This window comes from Poecilia reticulata, chromosome 8 (assembly GCF_904066995.2).
Source record: "Poecilia reticulata chromosome 8, P_reticulata-male-v2, whole genome shotgun sequence".
In the NCBI taxonomy this organism is placed as follows: domain Eukaryota; kingdom Metazoa; phylum Chordata; class Actinopteri; order Cyprinodontiformes; family Poeciliidae; genus Poecilia; species Poecilia reticulata.
Genome location: NC_088837.1, coordinates 27401878 through 27420295, shown reverse-complemented (window position 1 = coordinate 27420295; position 18418 = coordinate 27401878). Strand labels below are relative to the sequence as shown.

Below are 18418 nucleotides of genomic sequence, written 5' to 3'. Positions count from 1 at the left end.
CAGCCTCCACTCCTCATCATCTTCACGGTTCTGTTTTCAGTCAAACCAGCTGCAGTTGTCCTGAGGCGCCACTGAGACTCTGCTGCTGTCTGTGTGGCTCTTTATATGAACAGGTTCAAATACCCAACTATCACAATAATAATTCATTATAATTATGTGGATATTAGTAGAAAGTTTACTTTTGTAAAAACAATTTACAGATTCTGGTTGAATAAAAACTGAACAGTTTCACATCAGAGTGAAGAACTAGCCTGGGCCTCTTTACTGGGTTGGGCTGAACCGGAACCAGAACCGGACCGCTGCTCAGTGGTGTGAATCCTTTTCACAGCACTGTAGTTGCCACGGTAACCCAGGATGCGCCTCCTCATCGTCATGTTTCACATCGTGTTGATTTTTCACTGTTCAGCGTCAGATTCTCTGTTTTTATGCCATAATTCACATCCAGCCCGTCGCTCCGTTTTGCCGCTAAAGTCTCATGTTTCAGACTTTAGCGCAATGTGCGCGTCTTTTTCTGTTTACTCCGCAGCCTCAAAGAGTGAACCCACAAAACCTAAGATGCAGGGCGGTGGGGAAAAGGCAGACTGACATAAACCTTTTAAAACAACAGAAACTATTTCTGCATTCTGATTATTGAATGTAAAAGTGCTGTGTTGTTCTATCAGCCCGTTTCATGCCGGACCACTTACAGTGTTAACGCTATAAAATGAAAGCTCTCTATCGAGGTATCACCATGGAGGGATTTCTTTATTTAAATGGTTCATTTTTCAGAGGGATACTCAGTGAGGGTGTCGTGGTTTTAGTAATTACATGTTTATAACAGTGATTTTCTGATGTCCTTCATGTCCTTCAGCTTTCGAAAACACCGCATTTCAGCATAACCATATAAATGAATAATACAATGACTTTCACATTCAGGTTCACCAGAATACATTCATTCTAACTCATAAATAGCCGCAATGTAAACCTAAATAGTTTCTTTTTGTAACCAGCACTGATCAGAAAAACACTGGAATTGACTCTCAGGTTTCTGTTATCCGAGCTGCTAACATTACAGGTGAGCAAAAGGTAAACAGTAGGTGTCGCTAAACGATTTAATCAAATTTAACTCACATACCTGATGGTGTTCCTTGTTTACGTGTCCAAATAGAAAGAAATCGATAAGTTGTACTGTAATTAAATCTCATCTAAACGATAAAAAGTTATCAGCTAATGTTGTTGGTGGTGATTTTCAAACCGACCAGCCGAAATGATAATAATAAACGTTCCTACATGTCAGATACCAACAGATTATGATCCATATCTACAGTATGTGTTCACTGTGGGAAACAGTTTGCAGGCTGTTGAAAGGAAATCAAATTAAAAACAGAAAGAGCCGCTTTAAGATTAACCAGTGACGTCAAACGGGGTCCTCAACGCAGAGGTTTTTTAAAATTAGGTGGCTTTGTCGTTTCCTGATCAAAACGCGACAAACGTAAATAAACAGATATGAAAATGTCTCTAGTTTCTCTAAGAGCTCTTCAAAACATAATGGAATGAAGGAATATTGAAGAATACATTAAAAGGTCACTTTTAAAACCAATTACCGTATTTTTCGGGCTATAGAGCGCACCATACTAGCACCTTCAATTAAATAAAATAAAATAAAAACCGAAGCTGCTCTCGGGTTTCCATCAGGACCCAGCAGAGGGCAGCAGAGGGCCTCGTCCTAATAGATCAGCTGGACGCAGCCCTCCGTCTCCAAAGCGAACCCTGGTTTCGTTCACACCGAGCTGAAGTGCAGCGGCTCTGTTTCCTCCTGTAGAGCCAGATCGACAGCCCTCAACTTAGAAGCTGCATGATATGAGTTTGAAAACATTTCTCCGTCGTGACTGCTGCTAGCATGTGGTGGATTAGCGCTTTCTCCTTTGATTTACAATGTTGACTTCTAATGATTCACTTCCTGCTAGAGAGCCCCCTGGTGGTTGAAGAGAAATACACACAAAAGCTGCGCAGGGCTACAATCCGCATGGTTCAAAGTAGCAGCTTATAGTCCGGAAAACACGGTACCGTAGATGGAATGGAATCATTTCCACGGCACACTAGTGTTCCGCGGCCCAGTGGTTGAAAAACACTGATCCAACAGACACGGACATCCTGCGCTTTAGGAGGCAAACCTGGATTAACTGGTGACACTTTCAGAATCTCAGTTCGAGTGAAGATTTTAACTGTTTCTGATGTAAAGGTGTATAAGACAATTGTTTTTTCAGCGATGTCTCATATGATTGAGAATTACGGTCACTTGATGAAAAGAATCTGCGACAGACTGGCGACCTGTCCAGGTGACCCCGCCTCTCGCCCGGTACGCCAGCTGGAGATGCACCAGCACCTCCTGACCCACTGAGGGACAAGGGTGTAAGAAAATGGATGATGAAAAGAATAAAGACGTTTAGTTAAATTACGAGAAAAAAATCAACAATGAAGAAATGCCACATAGATCTGCAGTAGCCATGTCTTCTGTAAATGAGTAGGAAGTAAAGTGTAACATTACAGAAACAGTAAAAAAGATTTCGCTCTAGTTTCTATGGATACCTATTTGAAAAATCACAATATTAGGAATATATGGAAAAACTACACAGCCAGGCGATATTTTTACATTTTATTTTTAATCCCAATGTTCTTCAACATTTATGTTGGTTTTCAGGATCAATCTTTGCTTTGAGATCTGGTGATGCCACATCGAGATCTATTTCAATCTTCCTTTGACGAGTTTCAACCTCTGAAGCATAAATAAGGACAAGTTCTGCGTAATTTACGTTTAGATGGTTTTGCAGATGAACTTTAAAAAAAGGCAACATACCATATTAGACCAATAAAGTCTTTCTAATTAGTTGTTCCAGAGATCTTAATGGTTGTTTTACGGTATTGAATAGTATTTTTGCTAAGATTTGTAGTTCTTTAAGTTTATCGCATTGTTTACTTCCTGGTTCGGTAAAGAGGTCCTAAAAAGCCACGCCCACAGAAACATCAGTCTATTCCAGCTGCCACCACCAGTTGATCTACAACACCGGTCCCTCTGGGCGATGAAGCCCAACAGACCCCCACAGAGCCACAAGCAGCGGACCGGTACCAGCTGACCCGACGGAGAAACCTGCAGGTTAATGAGTGACAGACCTCTGGAGCTCAGAGCTAACAGAGCAGAACCGGGGCGGAGCCCAGACGGACCGGCTCAATGTTAATCATTTTAAACGAGACCCGATTAGACCCGGTCTATCAGAACCATCAGGAAGGTCCAGATTAACCCGGTTCTTTCTGTCCCTGCAGGCCTTGAATCTCATCGAGGAACTGCAGAAGAACAGAGACGATATAAAACAGAAGACGGAGAACCTGCAGTTCAAGGTGTATTCATGTGTTTATTCATGTGTTCATTTCAAACATGTTTTGTTAAAACAAAGAAAACAAGAGAAGAGAAGCATTCACTCATAACTACAACAGATTAATGAGCTTTATGGACAAGTGAAAACTTATTTTATTGTACCATTAATTCAATATAATGAAATGTGAGTCACTGAATTCATCAGAAATGAGTCATTAAAACATTCACTGCTAAAGAACCAACAAATAAACTATATTACAGCAAAACAAAATAATTACTAATAATAATAATAATAATGACCCTTGTAGGTAACAGACAGACAATCAACATCAGAGTAATGACCAACCTCTTGCTGGTGTTTCACCACTTCACCAGGCTGAGGCGCCGTGGCGGACGGGAGGATTGGCCTGATTGTTTTTCCCAGTATAACCATCATGGCTGCTGGTTCAAGTTGAGCTAATCCCTTTGAGGAAGTAGCTCACCTAGTTGGTGGTCAGACAGTGAGCTCAAGTCGTGGCAGCTGACATAAGGTGTCACAGAATTGGTGGCAGCTGTGTACATACATATTTTTATTTGTTATTGATTTGTTTAAAATTAACGTATGTATATTCATATATAATTTTGTTAGTTTGGCAGTAAGTACTATAGGAAATATCACTGATATTTATCTTAGTATTACACAGAGGTGGGTAGAATGCTCATTTCCCATCTGATGCTGGCCCTGTCCTCCTTTTTGGAGTTTGTTTCACTTCAGCCTGGTTGATGCATCTCTGCAGGTCTTGGCTCTGATGATGAAGAAGCTTGGACGCACACGCTACACTGGTCCACACTTACTGAGCCTTGTAAGTGTGGACCAGGAGAACACTGCAGGCCCTTCCTGTGGCTCCGGGAGAACCGTTTGGCTCAGGACACCTTGGAGCATACAGCTTAGGCCTCTCAGACCAGCCAGAAACTAGCAGGGCTTCACAGATGCGATCGCCAACCAGTGGCACTTGGGCGGCTGCTGGTTCCTCACGGAAATCCTCTGTCCCGTCTACTTCGTTCAGTGACTCTCAGGGTCCAGTTCCAGGACAGAGATCAGTCCAGAGACCTGCTCCAGGTCAGGCAGATTAGGCTGGTGTCCAGACTTCACGCCCCTTTCGTGCTGCGCAGTCTGGCTGGCATCCCCACAGGTTTTCAAGAGGCCAGAGGGCCTGCGGAGTATGTTTCAGCCGCCCTTCCATAGACCTTACAGAAGCTTATTTTCATGTCCCAATTTACCTCATTGGCTGTTTCTTTGTTTTGCTTTCCAAGGGATGCATTTCCAGTTCAGGGTTCTTCCATTTGGATTTTTGGTGTCTCCCAGTGATAATTTACCCGGTGTGTTGCAGTGACCCTCTGCCTGCAGATACAAGGGTTAAGAATCCTCTCGTACCTTAATGACTGGCTCATTTGAGAAGTGACCCGCAACCAAGCGGGCCAGGACACCAAGTTGGTGCTGGATCATGTGGGGAGCCTGGGGGTGCTTTTCACATTTCTGTGAGGTAGCCAGAAAAACAGTCTAACACCCTCACAGAGACAATCTTCCTGGACATCGCTGTGACTTCTGTCTCAATGACTGCTTGCCCTTCCCCCCAGCAGGTCAACAGTTTATTGAGCATGCTCCCAGAATTCAGACGCGACATGCTGCCACCTCTTGTGCAGTATTCGCCTTTTGGGCACGCTTATGACTGCATCTAGCTTGGTGTCTTTAGGGCTGTTGTCATTGTGGCCCCTCAAGATGTTGATCAATACCCAGGTGGGACCAGGTCAAGGAAACTGTTGTGCTTGACTCAACACCCTCTGACCTGAGCAGCTCTGTAATTTTCCAGCCTATATACCAGGACCACAAAACATTTCTGTCCTGTCAGAAGTCACTTCCAGAAGAGTTGATTCTTCACAGGTGGTGAATTGCCTCTGGAGAGTCTTTGACAGAACAGATGTCAACCTCTTCGCCTCCAAGGACGCAGTTTACTGTCACCATTGTTTCTACTTGATGGACAATGCCAGCCCTCTGGGTCACAATGCACTAGCAGACGACTGGCCCCAGGCCCCTCTTTAGGCTTTCCCATAGTTCAGCCTTGTTTTTGTGACTCTCCTCTGGGTTTTTCAGGAGGGGCACATGGTTCTCTTGGTGACCCCGTTTTTGAGGACTTGGTTTCTTCTGCTACACAAGCTCTTCTCCGGCTTGCCAATGTGCCTATCCCAGGGGTGGGCAACTCCAGGCCTCGAGGGCCGGTCTCTTGCAACTTTTAGGTGTGTCTCTACTTCAACATACCTGAGACAAATAATGAGGTCGTCAGCAGGACTCTGGAAAACTTGACTGCAATGAGGAGGTGATTCAGCTGTTGGATTCAAGTGTGTTGGACCAGGGAGACGTCTAAGAGTTGCATGACACCGGCCTTTGAGGACCAGGATTGTCCACCCCTGGTCTACCCTCTAAAATGGATCTTCTTTCTCAGATGGGGGGGGGTCAAATTTTCTATCCCAACCTGGGACCTCTCCAGCTCTGGGTTTGGTCCCTACAAGGCTTGGATCCACTTTCTCAAAGTGTGCCGGGGAAGTAGGATGTACAATGGATAATGCATGGTGCTGTCCACGCTCGCTGGGTCGGTTTTTTCTGAGCTAGCTTCTGTAAATCCTGGCGTCTATGAGCCCAACCTGGTGAGTCTGGTTCACAGACAAATGAACTTGACTGTAACAAGGAGAAAGTGGCAGAAACGGCTTGGGGAAAGAATTTCAGTCGCTCTGTTCAGTCCCGCCGTCCCTCACTTCGCTCGTCCATCAGGCTCCTCCAGAGATTCGGTGACGTAGCTGCAAAGGGTCAGTAGCATACTTCCATAATCTTAGTTTTATCATAAACAAATAAAATAGGGTGGGTGAAAACCTGTGTCAGAACCGGGATTAGAACCTCCCTGTTTGGACCACAGTCAAGCTGAGTGTTTGTTCTGCAAACAAACCCTCTGCCCTGGCAGGAAATCCAAGCCATTCTGCTGAAGTGGACTGGTGTCTGACCCGGTTAGACCCAGTTTATCAGAACCGTCAGGAAGGACCAGATTGACCTGACAGCTCATGTTCTCCCTGCAGGCCTCGAACATCATTGAAGACCTGCAGAGGAACAGTGCAAATCTGAGGGAGAAGGCAGAGGAGCTGCAGCACAAGGTGAGTCGGAACCAGAGGTCACTCTAGACTTTTTTTGTTCTCTGTCATTTTGACGGACAGCATTAAAAAAAAAAATCGGTCATGTTCTATTTTACCCGTCAAATTATAATCATATTAACGTGGGCTACTTAGCGCATTTTTATGCGGTTTAGTTAATATTCACCTAGTTGAACCGTGAATCCAGATCCCATCACACATGAACGCATCTTACTTTTTCTCTCTGACAAAAACCACTGACTGAGGCCCCAATAACTTATAATAAATTATATTAAACAACTCCACTTAAATTATCAGCACGCACAGCCTCACAAATTCATCCTGGTTCACATCTACAGAGAAATCTGCGCTAGTTCATCAGTCAGTTGAATCTGTCTGATCCAAACCAATCAATTGAACTTTTTTTACCCCGTGCGCTTTTATGGGAATTTTTTTGTGTGGTTTCGCTTCCCTGAAACGGACGGATGATACGTCTGCTGCGCTTCTGGGTGCCGCTCTCCTTCTGGGCGCCGGAGGGTAACGTCTTCAGCTTCATTTGTTAAAACAGCAGGGCGAGTTATGTTTAATTCTTCTGCATTGGTTTGCAGCGCCCTGCGCATGTTATGGTCTAATTAACTTCTGTATTTATTTCCTCAAGATAAACTGCTGGCTCATCTGTTTAGACTATAAATGGATTAACACAACATTGCATTCTCTTTAGTTTTCTCTGGCCTGTAATGGAAACTTGAATTAAAGGCGAAATTTCAAGCAAAGGTTTGAAATGCGCTTCCCAACCAGACGCTCCAAAGCGTCCGGTCCATCACGCTGTCAGCTCCGGTCAGAAAGACGCATTTAGTTCAGAGTCCATGAGACGATATTCAGAAAGCATTGATTGATTTTAGGATTTTAGTTGCCTCTGAAATGAAATCTTTGCATAAAGTCGATAATGTCTGCACATTATAGACAAGGGTGTGAATTATAACTTGTCAAATGACCGACGGGCTTCAAATTTTCCCGTCTTTTAAAAAAAATAACCGGTTAAATACGGAAAATATTCCGTTAACGCGACCGTGGGACCCAAGTGGTAGATTGTAATAAAAACTGCTGGAACTGTGAGCAGGGCTTTAAAACGAGCCAGTAAAAGTTAACAATTTATTAAAAATGAATCATTAAAAAAGGATGCAGGGCAAGAATGGGCGGCAGAGTCAATGGATCAGTCTATATAAGGAAGAACGGAGTCTTAGCTAGCCCAAGGGGGGCGGTCCTCTCCGGCGCTCAGTCCCTTCCTGTCGCCACCCGACCGATCCCAAGCAGCAGAACCCTCCACGGCCACGGGCGAATCTTGGCAGCAATCCAGCCACTCCTACTCCAACACCCAGTCGTCCGTTCCTCGACCAGTTGGATAAATCTCTGTGGCAACCAGTCCTCTAGTCCCTCCACTCTGCTGCCCTGCACCTGTGATCTGTCCAGTTTCTTCAACTGCACACCTACCTTTTTATTACTGGCTTCCCGGTCTGCACGCTGCTTACCTAATGGAGAACACCTGTGCTGCTGCAGTGGGCGTCTCCAGGTATGAGTGGTAACGTCACCACAAAAGCAAAACAAAATCAGAAAAACATGCAACACAACAAACCAAAAAAACAACCTAAATCTAATAAAAAAGTCAATTACTTCAAAATATAACAAACAATCCAAACAGCAATGTAAAAAACATGAAATCAACTCAAAACAGGAAAACAAGGCCACATTACCACATGACCTCTGGTCAGAACCTACCAGAACCAGGGTTAGAATCTCGCAGCAGTGTTTCTTCTGCAAACAGATCTGCAACCCTAGCAGGAAATCCAACCTACACCCTGCTGATATGGATACAGTGCTGATCAACCACTATCAGGAAGGTCCAGATTAACCTGAGGGTTCATGTTCTCCTGCAGGCCTTGAAGGTCATCGAGCAGCTGCAGGACAGCAAAGATCTGAAGGAGGAGACCGATGGCATGCAGCACGAGGTGGGTCAGAACAAGATTTAGCACCAGTAAGAATCTGGGTCAGAACCAGGGTACTTTGGTTTGCTTTGACATTAAATTCTTGAACAAGCAAGATATATTCTGCCAAACATGGATACATTTACTGGTTTTGACCAGCTTAAACCAGTAAAACCAGTTGCTGCAGTTGTTTTCATTTCTGTTTAAATGAATAAAAATCCAGAATATTCTGATAATTTTCAGTCCTTCTCCTTCTGCGTTTAGGGTGCAGCGGAGCAGATGGAGATACAGGCAGGCCTGGAGGAGTGCTGCCAACGTCTGGACGCCCTGGACAAGGCAGTGGTGAGTCTGTAGGGCTGGACTCTCACCTGTGGGGGTGCCCTAGACAAAACTTCTGCAGATGGTGCTGTTTCTGATTTCTACTGGAACCTGGAGGCTATGGGCTCTTTGCACCTACGGCGTTGACGTCACATCTGCATGAGCCAATGCGGTTCACTTGTTTCCGCTTTGAGTTACCATGACTGCTAGAAAAGACTGAGTCGTATTTCAGACGCAAAAAAAGCAAAACTATGAACATTGTTGTCTTCCTGATATAATGGGCTTTAAAGTTTTCATTCATTTCCAAACGATCCTGAATTAAGATGGCGGCTTGTAAATATCCGTCGCTACCAGTTGAAGCTAACGCTGCACAGCACAGTTTGCAGCCTTCGCTTCAGTCCGATCAGCTTCTTCAGCCTAAAACTACCGGATGGTGAATAAAGATCCTGAGTTATTTCCATGGAGTCGCTTCTGTATTCAGCCTGAAACAGTTTATGGGAACCAGAGAGCCGAGCCACTGATCCGCCTGAACATCCTGCTGTAAACACCGAACTGTCTGAGCTCTGAACAGGAAACAAAGGTCATAAAACTAGATAACATTAAGAAACACGGCCATGTTTTTCTAAAAGCAGCAGCTCTGAACCTGAACAGCTGAACCAGATCTGACTCCAGAGCTGCTGCTGTTGAGCTAAGAGGCTTTTAGCTCCGTCAGGCTGCGGGAGCTAAAAGCCCGAACCGGAACCGGAACCGGAACCTCTGACACCAACGACAATAAACACACAATATACTAGAAAATCAGGTAAAAACATTGTTAGAATGTTTAGATACTTAAATAGCACATTTTTACAAGAACAACGCCAGAGAATATTACCTACTAGCATAAGCTAAAGCTAATGTTAGCCACAGAGTTTAAACTCACCTCGTATCAGTGAATGTATAACGAGGCTACATCCTAAAACCTTCCTCCAGTTCACTGGTTGGGGCTTCGGATCGATGTTCAAACCTCGGCCAGGCGCTGCAGGCACCGAGGGTAAAATGATATTTTTATTGGATCGGAAACAACCGAGCCGCTTTTCCCCCAACGCGGAAGCTGACGTGCAAAAAGCCCGTTGATGTTGAGCTGAGCTGAACCGGTGTTGCGTCAATCCGCGTTTCGCCATCAGCTGCGGCTCTTCCTGCGTCTTCTTGCCGCTCCGCCCCGCCCACGCGGCAAAATACGCGCGTGCTCATGCTGAGCACTGAGAAAGCACGCGCGTAGCTAGCACGAGCTTGTTCGGCGCGCTTTTCTGGGGAACTACGGACACCGTGAAAGCTCAAACAACATGCTTCAGCAAAGTGTACACTTTCTTCACGTTTTTGCAAGAAGCTACTACTACTAATAATAAATAAATATATGTTATATATAATTATAATAAATAATACGTATATCTATATAGATAGAAAGTGCTATATGAATTATAAACAGGGCAATGCATTTTAATGCTCAATATTACATATCAGATACCGTTCCCCGTTTTAAACTGGGGGAACGATATCTGATGTCCCCTTATGTTAAAATCACCCATCAGATGCCGTTTCCACTACGTTAAAGGGGGGGGGGGACAGTATCTGATGGGAGATTTAAGGCCATCAGATACCGTTCCCCCCTTTACCACAGGGGGAACGGTATCTGATGGGTGATTTAAGGCCATCAGATACCGTTCCCCCCTTTACCACAGGGGGACCGGTATCTGATGGGTGATTTAAGGCCATCAGATACCGTTCCCCCCTTTACCACAGGGGGAACGGTATCTGATGGGTGATTTAAGGCCATCAGATACCGTTCCCCCCTTTACCACAGGGGGAACGGTATCTGATGGGTGATTTAAGGCCATCAGATACCGTTCCCCCCTTTACCACAGGGGGAACGGTATCTGATGGGTGATTTAAGGCCATCAGATACCGTTCCCCCCTTTACCACAGGGGGAACGGTATCTGATGGGTGATTTAAGGCCATCAGATACCGTTCCCCCCCTTTACCACAGGGGGAACGGTATCTGATGGGAGATTTAAGGCCATCAGATACCGTTCCCCCCTTTACCACAGGGGGACCGGTTTCCCCCCTTTACCACAGGGGGAACGGTATCTGATGGGAGATTTAAGGCCATCAGATACCGTTCCCCCCTTTACCACAGGGGGAACGGTATCTGATGGGTAATATTGAGCATTAAAAAGCCCTGTTTTTAATTCATATAGCACCATCTATCTATCATAATTATAATATATATATTATTTATTATAATATATAACATTATTATAATATGTAATGTTATATATATATATATATATTATAATATGTATGACATATATATTATTATAATTAATAGTATTATTAATTTCATGCAAAAACGTGAAGAAAGTGTACACTTTGCCGAAGCATGTTGTTTGAGCTTTCACGGTGTCCGTAGTTCCCCAGAAAAGCGCGCCGAACAAGCTCGTGCTAGCTACGTGCGTGCTTTCTCAGTGCTCAGCACGAGCACGCGCGTATTTTGCCGCGGAGCAGCAAGAAGACGCAGGGGGAACCGTATCTGATGGCAAAGCGCGGATTGACGTAACAGCGGAACCATGAACTGGACCTGAAGAGGTCAGAACTTCTCTCATTCTGTGTTATGGTTCCAACAGGAATCCATACAGGAACTCTTCGAGATGTATCCGGAGCCAGAGGAGCTCATCCAGTGTGTGACCTGGGTCCAGTTGGTTCAGAGGGACATGGATAAAGATTATGTAAGCACAAGAACTGTAGAAAGGAACCAGTTCAGTGAACTGTTCGTCCCAAAGGGATTCACTTTAAGAATATCCGAAAACAACCATTTCTGGCAGTTCTGACGACAGATCTGATCAGTGGGAGTTACCCTCAGATCTGTGTTTCTGCAGGGCCTGGTGACTTCAGAGGATCTCGACCAGCCCTGGTTGGAAGAACAGACTGAACCTGACCCCTCAGCGCCATCCTCGGGTGTCCCGGTGCCATCACCTGGTGTACCGGTGCTATACTCCAGTGCCAATGAACCGTCCTCCACTGACCCTGCGCTGTCCTCTGGTGTCTCTGCGCCAGCCTCTGGTGTACCAGTTCCATCCCCAGGTGCCTCTGCACCATCCTCCCATCCCTCAGCACCGTCTTCCGGTGCCACTGCGGCGTCCTCTGGTGCCACTGCGGCGTCCTCTGGTGCCCCTGCGGCGTCCTCTGGTGCCACTGCGGCGTCCTCTGGTGCCCCTGCGGCGTCCTCTGGTGCCACTGCGGCGTCCTCTGGTGCCCCTGTTCCATCCTCAGATGCCTCTGCGCCATCCTCCAGTACAACTGTGCCGTTACACAGTGCATCTGCACTGCCTTCTGGTTCCACTTCACCGTCCTCTGGTGTCTCAGTGTCGTTGCCTGGTGGTCCGCTCCACCCAGAGAGCTCCCCCCCGTCTGCTGCTCCATCTTTTCCAAGCATATCTGCAGAGGATCGGTCCTTGGAAGCAGCAGCAGACTCCACTCAAGCCTCCTCTGATGGGTCAGAAGGCGGGACAATCGCTGGGGACCAGGGCAGGGCCACAGAACCACAACCTGTGACCTCATCTGTGCTTCCAGGGTCCACCACAGAGACTGTACCACAACCTGGAGCACAACCTGGAGCACAACCTGCAGCACAACCTGCAGCACAACCTGCAGCACAACCTGCAGCACAACCTGGAGCACAACCTGGAGCACAACCTGCAGCACAACCTGGAGCACAACCTGCAGCACAACCTGCAGCACAACCTGCAGCACAACCTGGAGCACAACCTGGAGCACAACCTGCAGCACAACCTGGAGCACAACCTGCAGCACAACCTGCAGCACAACCTGGAGCACAACCTGCAGCACAACCTGCAGCACAACCTGGAGCACAACCTGCAGCACAACCTGCAGCACAACCTGCAGCACAACCTGGAGCACAACCTGGAGCACAACCTGGAGCACAACCTGCAGCACAACCTGGAGCACAACCTGCAGCACAACCTGCAGCACAACCTGCAGCACAACCTGGAGCACAACCTGCAGCACAACCTGCAGCACAACCTGGAGCACAACCTGCAGCACAACCTGCAGCACAACCTGCGGCACAACCTGGAGCACAACCTGGAGCACAACCTGCAGCACAACCTGCAGCACAACCTGCAGCACAACCTGCAGCACAACCTGGAGCACATCCTGCAGCACATCCTGGAGCACATCCTGGAGCACATCCTGGAAGGATTCGTGGAGATTCAAAGAGACTCTCAGACTCTCCTGAGAATCGGACCCACAGCATGCAGATGGAGGAGTTTTTGAAGAACATCAGGAAGTTACAGGAGAGGGTCACCCAGCTAGAGGCCCAGACAAGGATTCTGGAGGAAAAGAAGGTGGACTGGACCGGGTTGGCCCAGTTTATCAGCTCCATAGGTAATGTCAGAGGTTTGCCGAACAGCTCCAGATCGTACCTGGTCAGGTATTTCACTAGGTGCCCTGCTCAGATAGACCAGGTTGTCCACAGGTGACCAGGTGTTTTCTCCTCAGGTTCTCTTGAAGTCCCTGGCAGCACGATGGAGCAGGTGCAGCAGGACCAACCTCTGATGGAGAACCTGAAGACCGAACGCGAGAAGGTGAGAACCTGCTGCTCCACCCAGCCTCCCATCACTCTGTTCCAGTTCTGGCTCTGATGGGCTGACGTGTCTTCTGAAGCTGGAGCATCTGGAGGACATGTTGGGCGTCCTCAGGAGCCAGGAGACGGGCGGCAGCGCAGCAGATCATCTTGATTCAGGGATTAAAGATCTCACTCAGCAGGTGTCTGACCTCAGGTAAAGATAGAGAGGCAGGGACAGAACCCGAAACCCACCTGGTGGGACCAGGTGTTGGTCAGGTGGCTGCTCTCCTGTGCAGGTCTTTCCTGGTCCACGTGGAGCAGGAGGTGGAGCTCCTGAAGGAGAAGCAGGCTCAGAGTGAGGAGAGAGCTGCGGACCATCTACAGGACCAGGTCAGAGGAGAACCTCCTTCCTACTGTCCTGCACCCTTCCTCCAGTCTAACCTCTGACCTCTGCCCTCTGGCCTCAGCTGAACAACCTGCAGGGGACGTTGGAGGACACCATGGTGTCTCTGACCAACAGCCTCCAGCAGGAGGTGGATCAGGAGACGGAGAAGATGGAGAAGCCGGAGGAGGAGGAGGAGGAAGAGGAGGAGGCATTGAGCGACTCGGTGGAGGTGGGCCGGAAGCTCAGCCTGCTGTTCCAGAACTATGAGCAGCTGGAAGACACGGTCAACCTGCTGGTCCAGCAGCAGCAGCAGGGCGCAGCTAGGGACGGCCTGGACGAGGACCGACACATGGGCAGGGTCAGTCAGGGACAGGGACAGGGACAGTGGCGTGTCTGCCACAGGAACGCGGCCGGACCTTGATGGACGCTCTGTGTCTGTGTTTGGGTCAGAGCCTGGACCTGGTGTACGACGTCCAGAGGGCCATCCAGGAACTGCAGGCCGAGTGCGAACGCCTGCAGGAGGCAACCAGGAGTCTGCATGAGGACAACCAGCAGAAGCAGGGACACATCGAGGTAGGCAGGCCAACACCTGGGTACTGACAAGCTGGACCACAGACTCTGGACTGACGGTGGACTGATGCTTTACTGACGGTGGACCAACTTTGCACATCTGGAGACGTCGTCCACCTGCAAACACTCAGTGATGGCAGCTGCTTCCACAGGAGCTTTACAAGACGGCAGAGGAGCTGCAAGTGAAAAAGGCCGACAAGCTGATGGTGGAGAGCGAGATTGTGAGTTCTGCTTCCGGTGACCTTGAATCTCTAGTTCCAGTGGAGATGCTGTTAGCTGCCTCAGCGGCTGATGACAGGTTTACTTGTCCCCTGTCCCCCTGCCTGTCCCTTCATCTGTCCCCTCAGAAAGCGGACAAGCTGGCCCTGGACAGCAAAGTGAGCCGTCTTCAGTTCGACGCGGCGACGGAGCAGCTGGCCTCCATGTTCCATGAACTGCTCAACAAGATGACGGGTCAGGAGCACGACTGGCACCAGCTGGTGGACAAGCTGTCCACCGACATGGAGTGCAAGGTACCAGTCCTCATTAGAAACCCGGCCCGGTTCTGGTCCGGTGCAGAGGTTCTGATCCGTGTGTGTGCAGCTGAACCGGATGGAGTTGGACTCAGTGAAGCTGCAGCTGGAGGAGCGCTGGCGCAGCATCCTGAAGAAGCTGCAGGCGCAGAGCGCGCCACTGGAGGATGACGCCGCCGGCATCAGGAAGTGAGTCCGGCCGGTTCCGGTTCAGGTCCGAAGTTCCGTTCATTATGGATTTGAACCGTCTGTCTATCCCCCAGGAAGCTGCTGGAGCGGTTCCACTGCCTGTCCTGTGACCGCGTCATCATGAAGCAGACCCCCGGCCCGTGAGTCGACCCAGAAAGCCCGGTTCTGTTGTGGTGGCGTCCATCCCTTTAATGTGACATCACAGATCTGTCTCCTTCCCCAGCATCGTGCTGACCCTGCCGACTTTCCCTCCTTTCCCCCCGCCGAAGTCCGCCCGGCCCTGGACCATGGAGCAGATCCGCCAGCACTACCACAGGTGGGTCCGGGACCAGAACCAGAACCACAGCCAGTCCGTCCCACATTCTGTCTGTCTATCAGGGTTGATCTGAAAAGTGCGGCCTGCATGTCGGTCTGGCCGACTCCACCACACTTTTCAGATTTCTCTCAGTGAATCGTTTCGTCGGTTCTGACCCGGTTTGGGTCAGACGGCAGAGGAGCTGCAAGTGAAAAAGGCCGACAAGCTGACGGACTGATCGATCGAACAGATCGATGTTCTGTTCAGTCTCAGAACATCAGAGAAAATGTGAGGGTAGTTTGTAGAGGGGGACAAAATTAACAGCAGGTTCTGCCGCATTGGACCTTCAGAACCAGCTGTGTGTTGTGATTCCAGCCTGACGCCCGGGGCCAGCCAACGCCGGGTTCAGCTGCAGAAGAACCATGCCGACATGCTGCAGCAGCTAGACAGCATCGAGCGCCACCGCCGCCTCCGCCAGCGGTGAGTCAGGCCGCTGGTTCTGACCCGGCCCATTCCCTGATCCACAGCAGAACCTGCGGTCCGAACCAGCTATAACCTCCTCCTGGTCTCTGTACAGCCCCAACCGTGTCGCTGAGGCGCCAGCCCGGCGAGTCCGGCCAGTCGGAGCGCAGCACGCCAGCATGTCTGCGGGTCAGCGCCGCAGCGGCCCGCAGCACCACCGTCTACCGACCCGGGCCGAGGACGAGGACCTGATGCAGGTGCGGTGGTAAATGTATTTTCCGGTTCGTCCATTAAGCAACACTAAGCGTGGTCAGTCTATCCGCTCAGCTGTATTCATGCTCCCGCCGCGCTCTTCACTGCCAGCAGGCTGCGGCAGGAGGAAGGCTGCCAAAGCCCAGGCATGGCGCCGGTGGACATGGCTAAATAACCAAACAGAATTTAACGAAGCTATGAGGCAGATAATTTGCCCCAAGAAGGGTGCCAGCAGGGGGCGCTGGCACATGGCAGACTGCCCCAGGGCAGCTGTGGCTACTATCCAGTAGCTCCACCATCACAGGAGCAAAGACTGACTGAACACCTCCCTGTTGCTATGGTTACGCATCATGGCAACAGAGCAAGGAAAAAAAAGTTTCGGCAAAATTCAGTCCAGCTCCAAAACAAGGAACGGCTGTCCAAAAAAAGCTAATTTCCCCCATAAAGGCAGGAACAAAAGTTTCTTACAAACAGAAAGTAACAGACCTACCCAGGCTGCCACCTGAGTGACCTTTGACCTCTGGGTTCCAGGAAGCCGACATCATCGGACGAGACGGACGGATCTACAAAGGACGCTTCAACGTCGACCAGCTGAAGAGCCCAGAAACCAAGCTGCCCAACATCAACTCCAGAGACGGTGGGTTCTACCAAGTCTGGACCCGGCTCCGGTCCTTCTGGACCCGGCTCCGGTCTTTCTGGACCCGGCTCCGGTTCGTAGTTTAGAGCTCTCTCTCTGACGGCTGCAGGTAAACTGAAGGACAGGACCAAGAACACCCCCAAAGCCGCGTCTCCCGAGGCAGAGCCTAGCCCTCTGGCCACGCCCCCGTCTCTCAGCAGCAAAAGCCTGAATCCCAGCCGACCAGGTGAGACCTATAGGTCCGGTTCTGGTCCGGTTGGTGTTAGCCGACTCTAACACCATGCTGTTTTCTCCTCTGCAGCCTCCAGCGGTTCTGGTCCGGACTGGGCCGTGTCGCCTCTGGGCTCCGTCAGTACGCCGTCAGCAGCAGAGAGCGAGCCGCTTGGCCTGTAGGGGGCGGCGCTGAGCCGAAGTGCTACTGCTATTATTTTCATATCAGTTCAGGAATAAAGCTCACTGAACACTTCTTCCCATCACTCGCTTCCTGAATTCACCCCCGGCAGAACCCGATGTGTCCAGGAGGTTCTGTTACTTATGGTGATTCTGTGGCCGCAGGTTGGTGACCCAGCTGTTGGATCATCAGGGGAAGTTCACGGCCTGGTGTTCCTGTTGGCAGAAACACCAGGCAGCCAGGTGTTCTACTGTGGAAGCCCAGTTCCACTCTAGTCCATGTCTGATCAGATTTTTAACGCGACCCAGGCCACTTGCATTTCCGATCCGTATCTGAGCTTCCAAATGTGACCTGTGATCCATTTAACCTAACGTCATTCATACTCGACACACGTCGCCATTCTGCGTCGTGAAATGGGAAGAACATAGACATAATATAAGAGTAGACCCCGCATTGGCTGCTCCGGCGCAGGAAATACGGCGGCCATCTTGGAGAGGTCGTCCCTCCTTCTTTGCTCAACCAAAATGTCGTGATGACGCCCCGCTTTGCCATCACTTGCTGCAGAGGATCACGTTACATTGCTTAGCCAATCAGAGGATCACGTTACATTGCTGAGCCAATCAGAGGATCACGTTACATTGCTGAGCCAATCAGAGGATCATGTTATATTGCTGTTCCAATCAGAGCATCACGTTACATTGCTGAGCCAATCAGAGCATCACGTTACATTGCTGAGCCAATCAGAGCATCACGTTACATTGCTGAGCCAATCAGAGGATCACGTTACATTGCTGAGCCAATCAGAGGATCAGTTACATTGCTGAGCCAATCAGAGGATCACGTTACATTGCTGAGCCAATCAGAGCATCACGTTACATTGCTTAGCCAATCAGAGCATCACGTTACATTGCTGTTCCAATCAGAGGATCATGTTACATTGCTGAGCCAATCAGAGGATCACGTTACATTGCTGTTCCAATCAGAGGATCATGTTACATTGCTGAGCCAATCAGAGGATCACGTTACATTGCTGTTCCAATCAGAGCATCACGTTACATTGCTGAGCCAATCAGAGGATCATGTTACATTGCTGAGCCAATCAGAGGATCACGTTACATTGCTGAGCCAATCAGAGCATCACGTTACATTGCTTAGCCAATCAGAGCATCATGTTACATTGCTGTTCCAATCAGAGCATCACGTTACATTGCTGTTCCAATCAGAGCATCACGTTACATTGCTGAGCCAATCAGAGCATCATGTTACATTGCTGAGCCAATCAGAGGATCACGTTA

General features: G+C 49.0%; 1 protein-coding gene across 1 annotated transcript in view; it reads left to right on the top strand.

The window, feature by feature from the left end:
• The window catches only part of LOC103469492 (uncharacterized), an 18239-nt gene extending 1041 nt beyond the window's left edge, over positions 1 to 17198 (top strand). The window contains exons 2-22 of the mRNA XM_008417201.2: positions 3301 to 3375; positions 6458 to 6532; positions 8443 to 8514; positions 8755 to 8832; positions 11470 to 11571; positions 11722 to 13249; positions 13364 to 13449; positions 13529 to 13644; positions 13727 to 13820; positions 13898 to 14173; positions 14266 to 14388; positions 14538 to 14606; positions 14733 to 14897; positions 14968 to 15086; positions 15161 to 15226; positions 15310 to 15402; positions 15757 to 15861; positions 15959 to 16100; positions 16627 to 16732; positions 16842 to 16958; positions 17034 to 17198. Of these exons, the coding sequence (XP_008415423.2) occupies positions 3301 to 3375; positions 6458 to 6532; positions 8443 to 8514; positions 8755 to 8832; positions 11470 to 11571; positions 11722 to 13249; positions 13364 to 13449; positions 13529 to 13644; positions 13727 to 13820; positions 13898 to 14173; positions 14266 to 14388; positions 14538 to 14606; positions 14733 to 14897; positions 14968 to 15086; positions 15161 to 15226; positions 15310 to 15402; positions 15757 to 15861; positions 15959 to 16100; positions 16627 to 16732; positions 16842 to 16958; positions 17034 to 17125 (3699 nt within the window). The 3' untranslated portion in view covers positions 17126 to 17198. The remainder of the gene's footprint in view (positions 1 to 3300; positions 3376 to 6457; positions 6533 to 8442; positions 8515 to 8754; positions 8833 to 11469; positions 11572 to 11721; positions 13250 to 13363; positions 13450 to 13528; positions 13645 to 13726; positions 13821 to 13897; positions 14174 to 14265; positions 14389 to 14537; positions 14607 to 14732; positions 14898 to 14967; positions 15087 to 15160; positions 15227 to 15309; positions 15403 to 15756; positions 15862 to 15958; positions 16101 to 16626; positions 16733 to 16841; positions 16959 to 17033) is intronic.
• The last annotated feature ends 1220 nt before the right edge of the window (positions 17199 to 18418 follow it).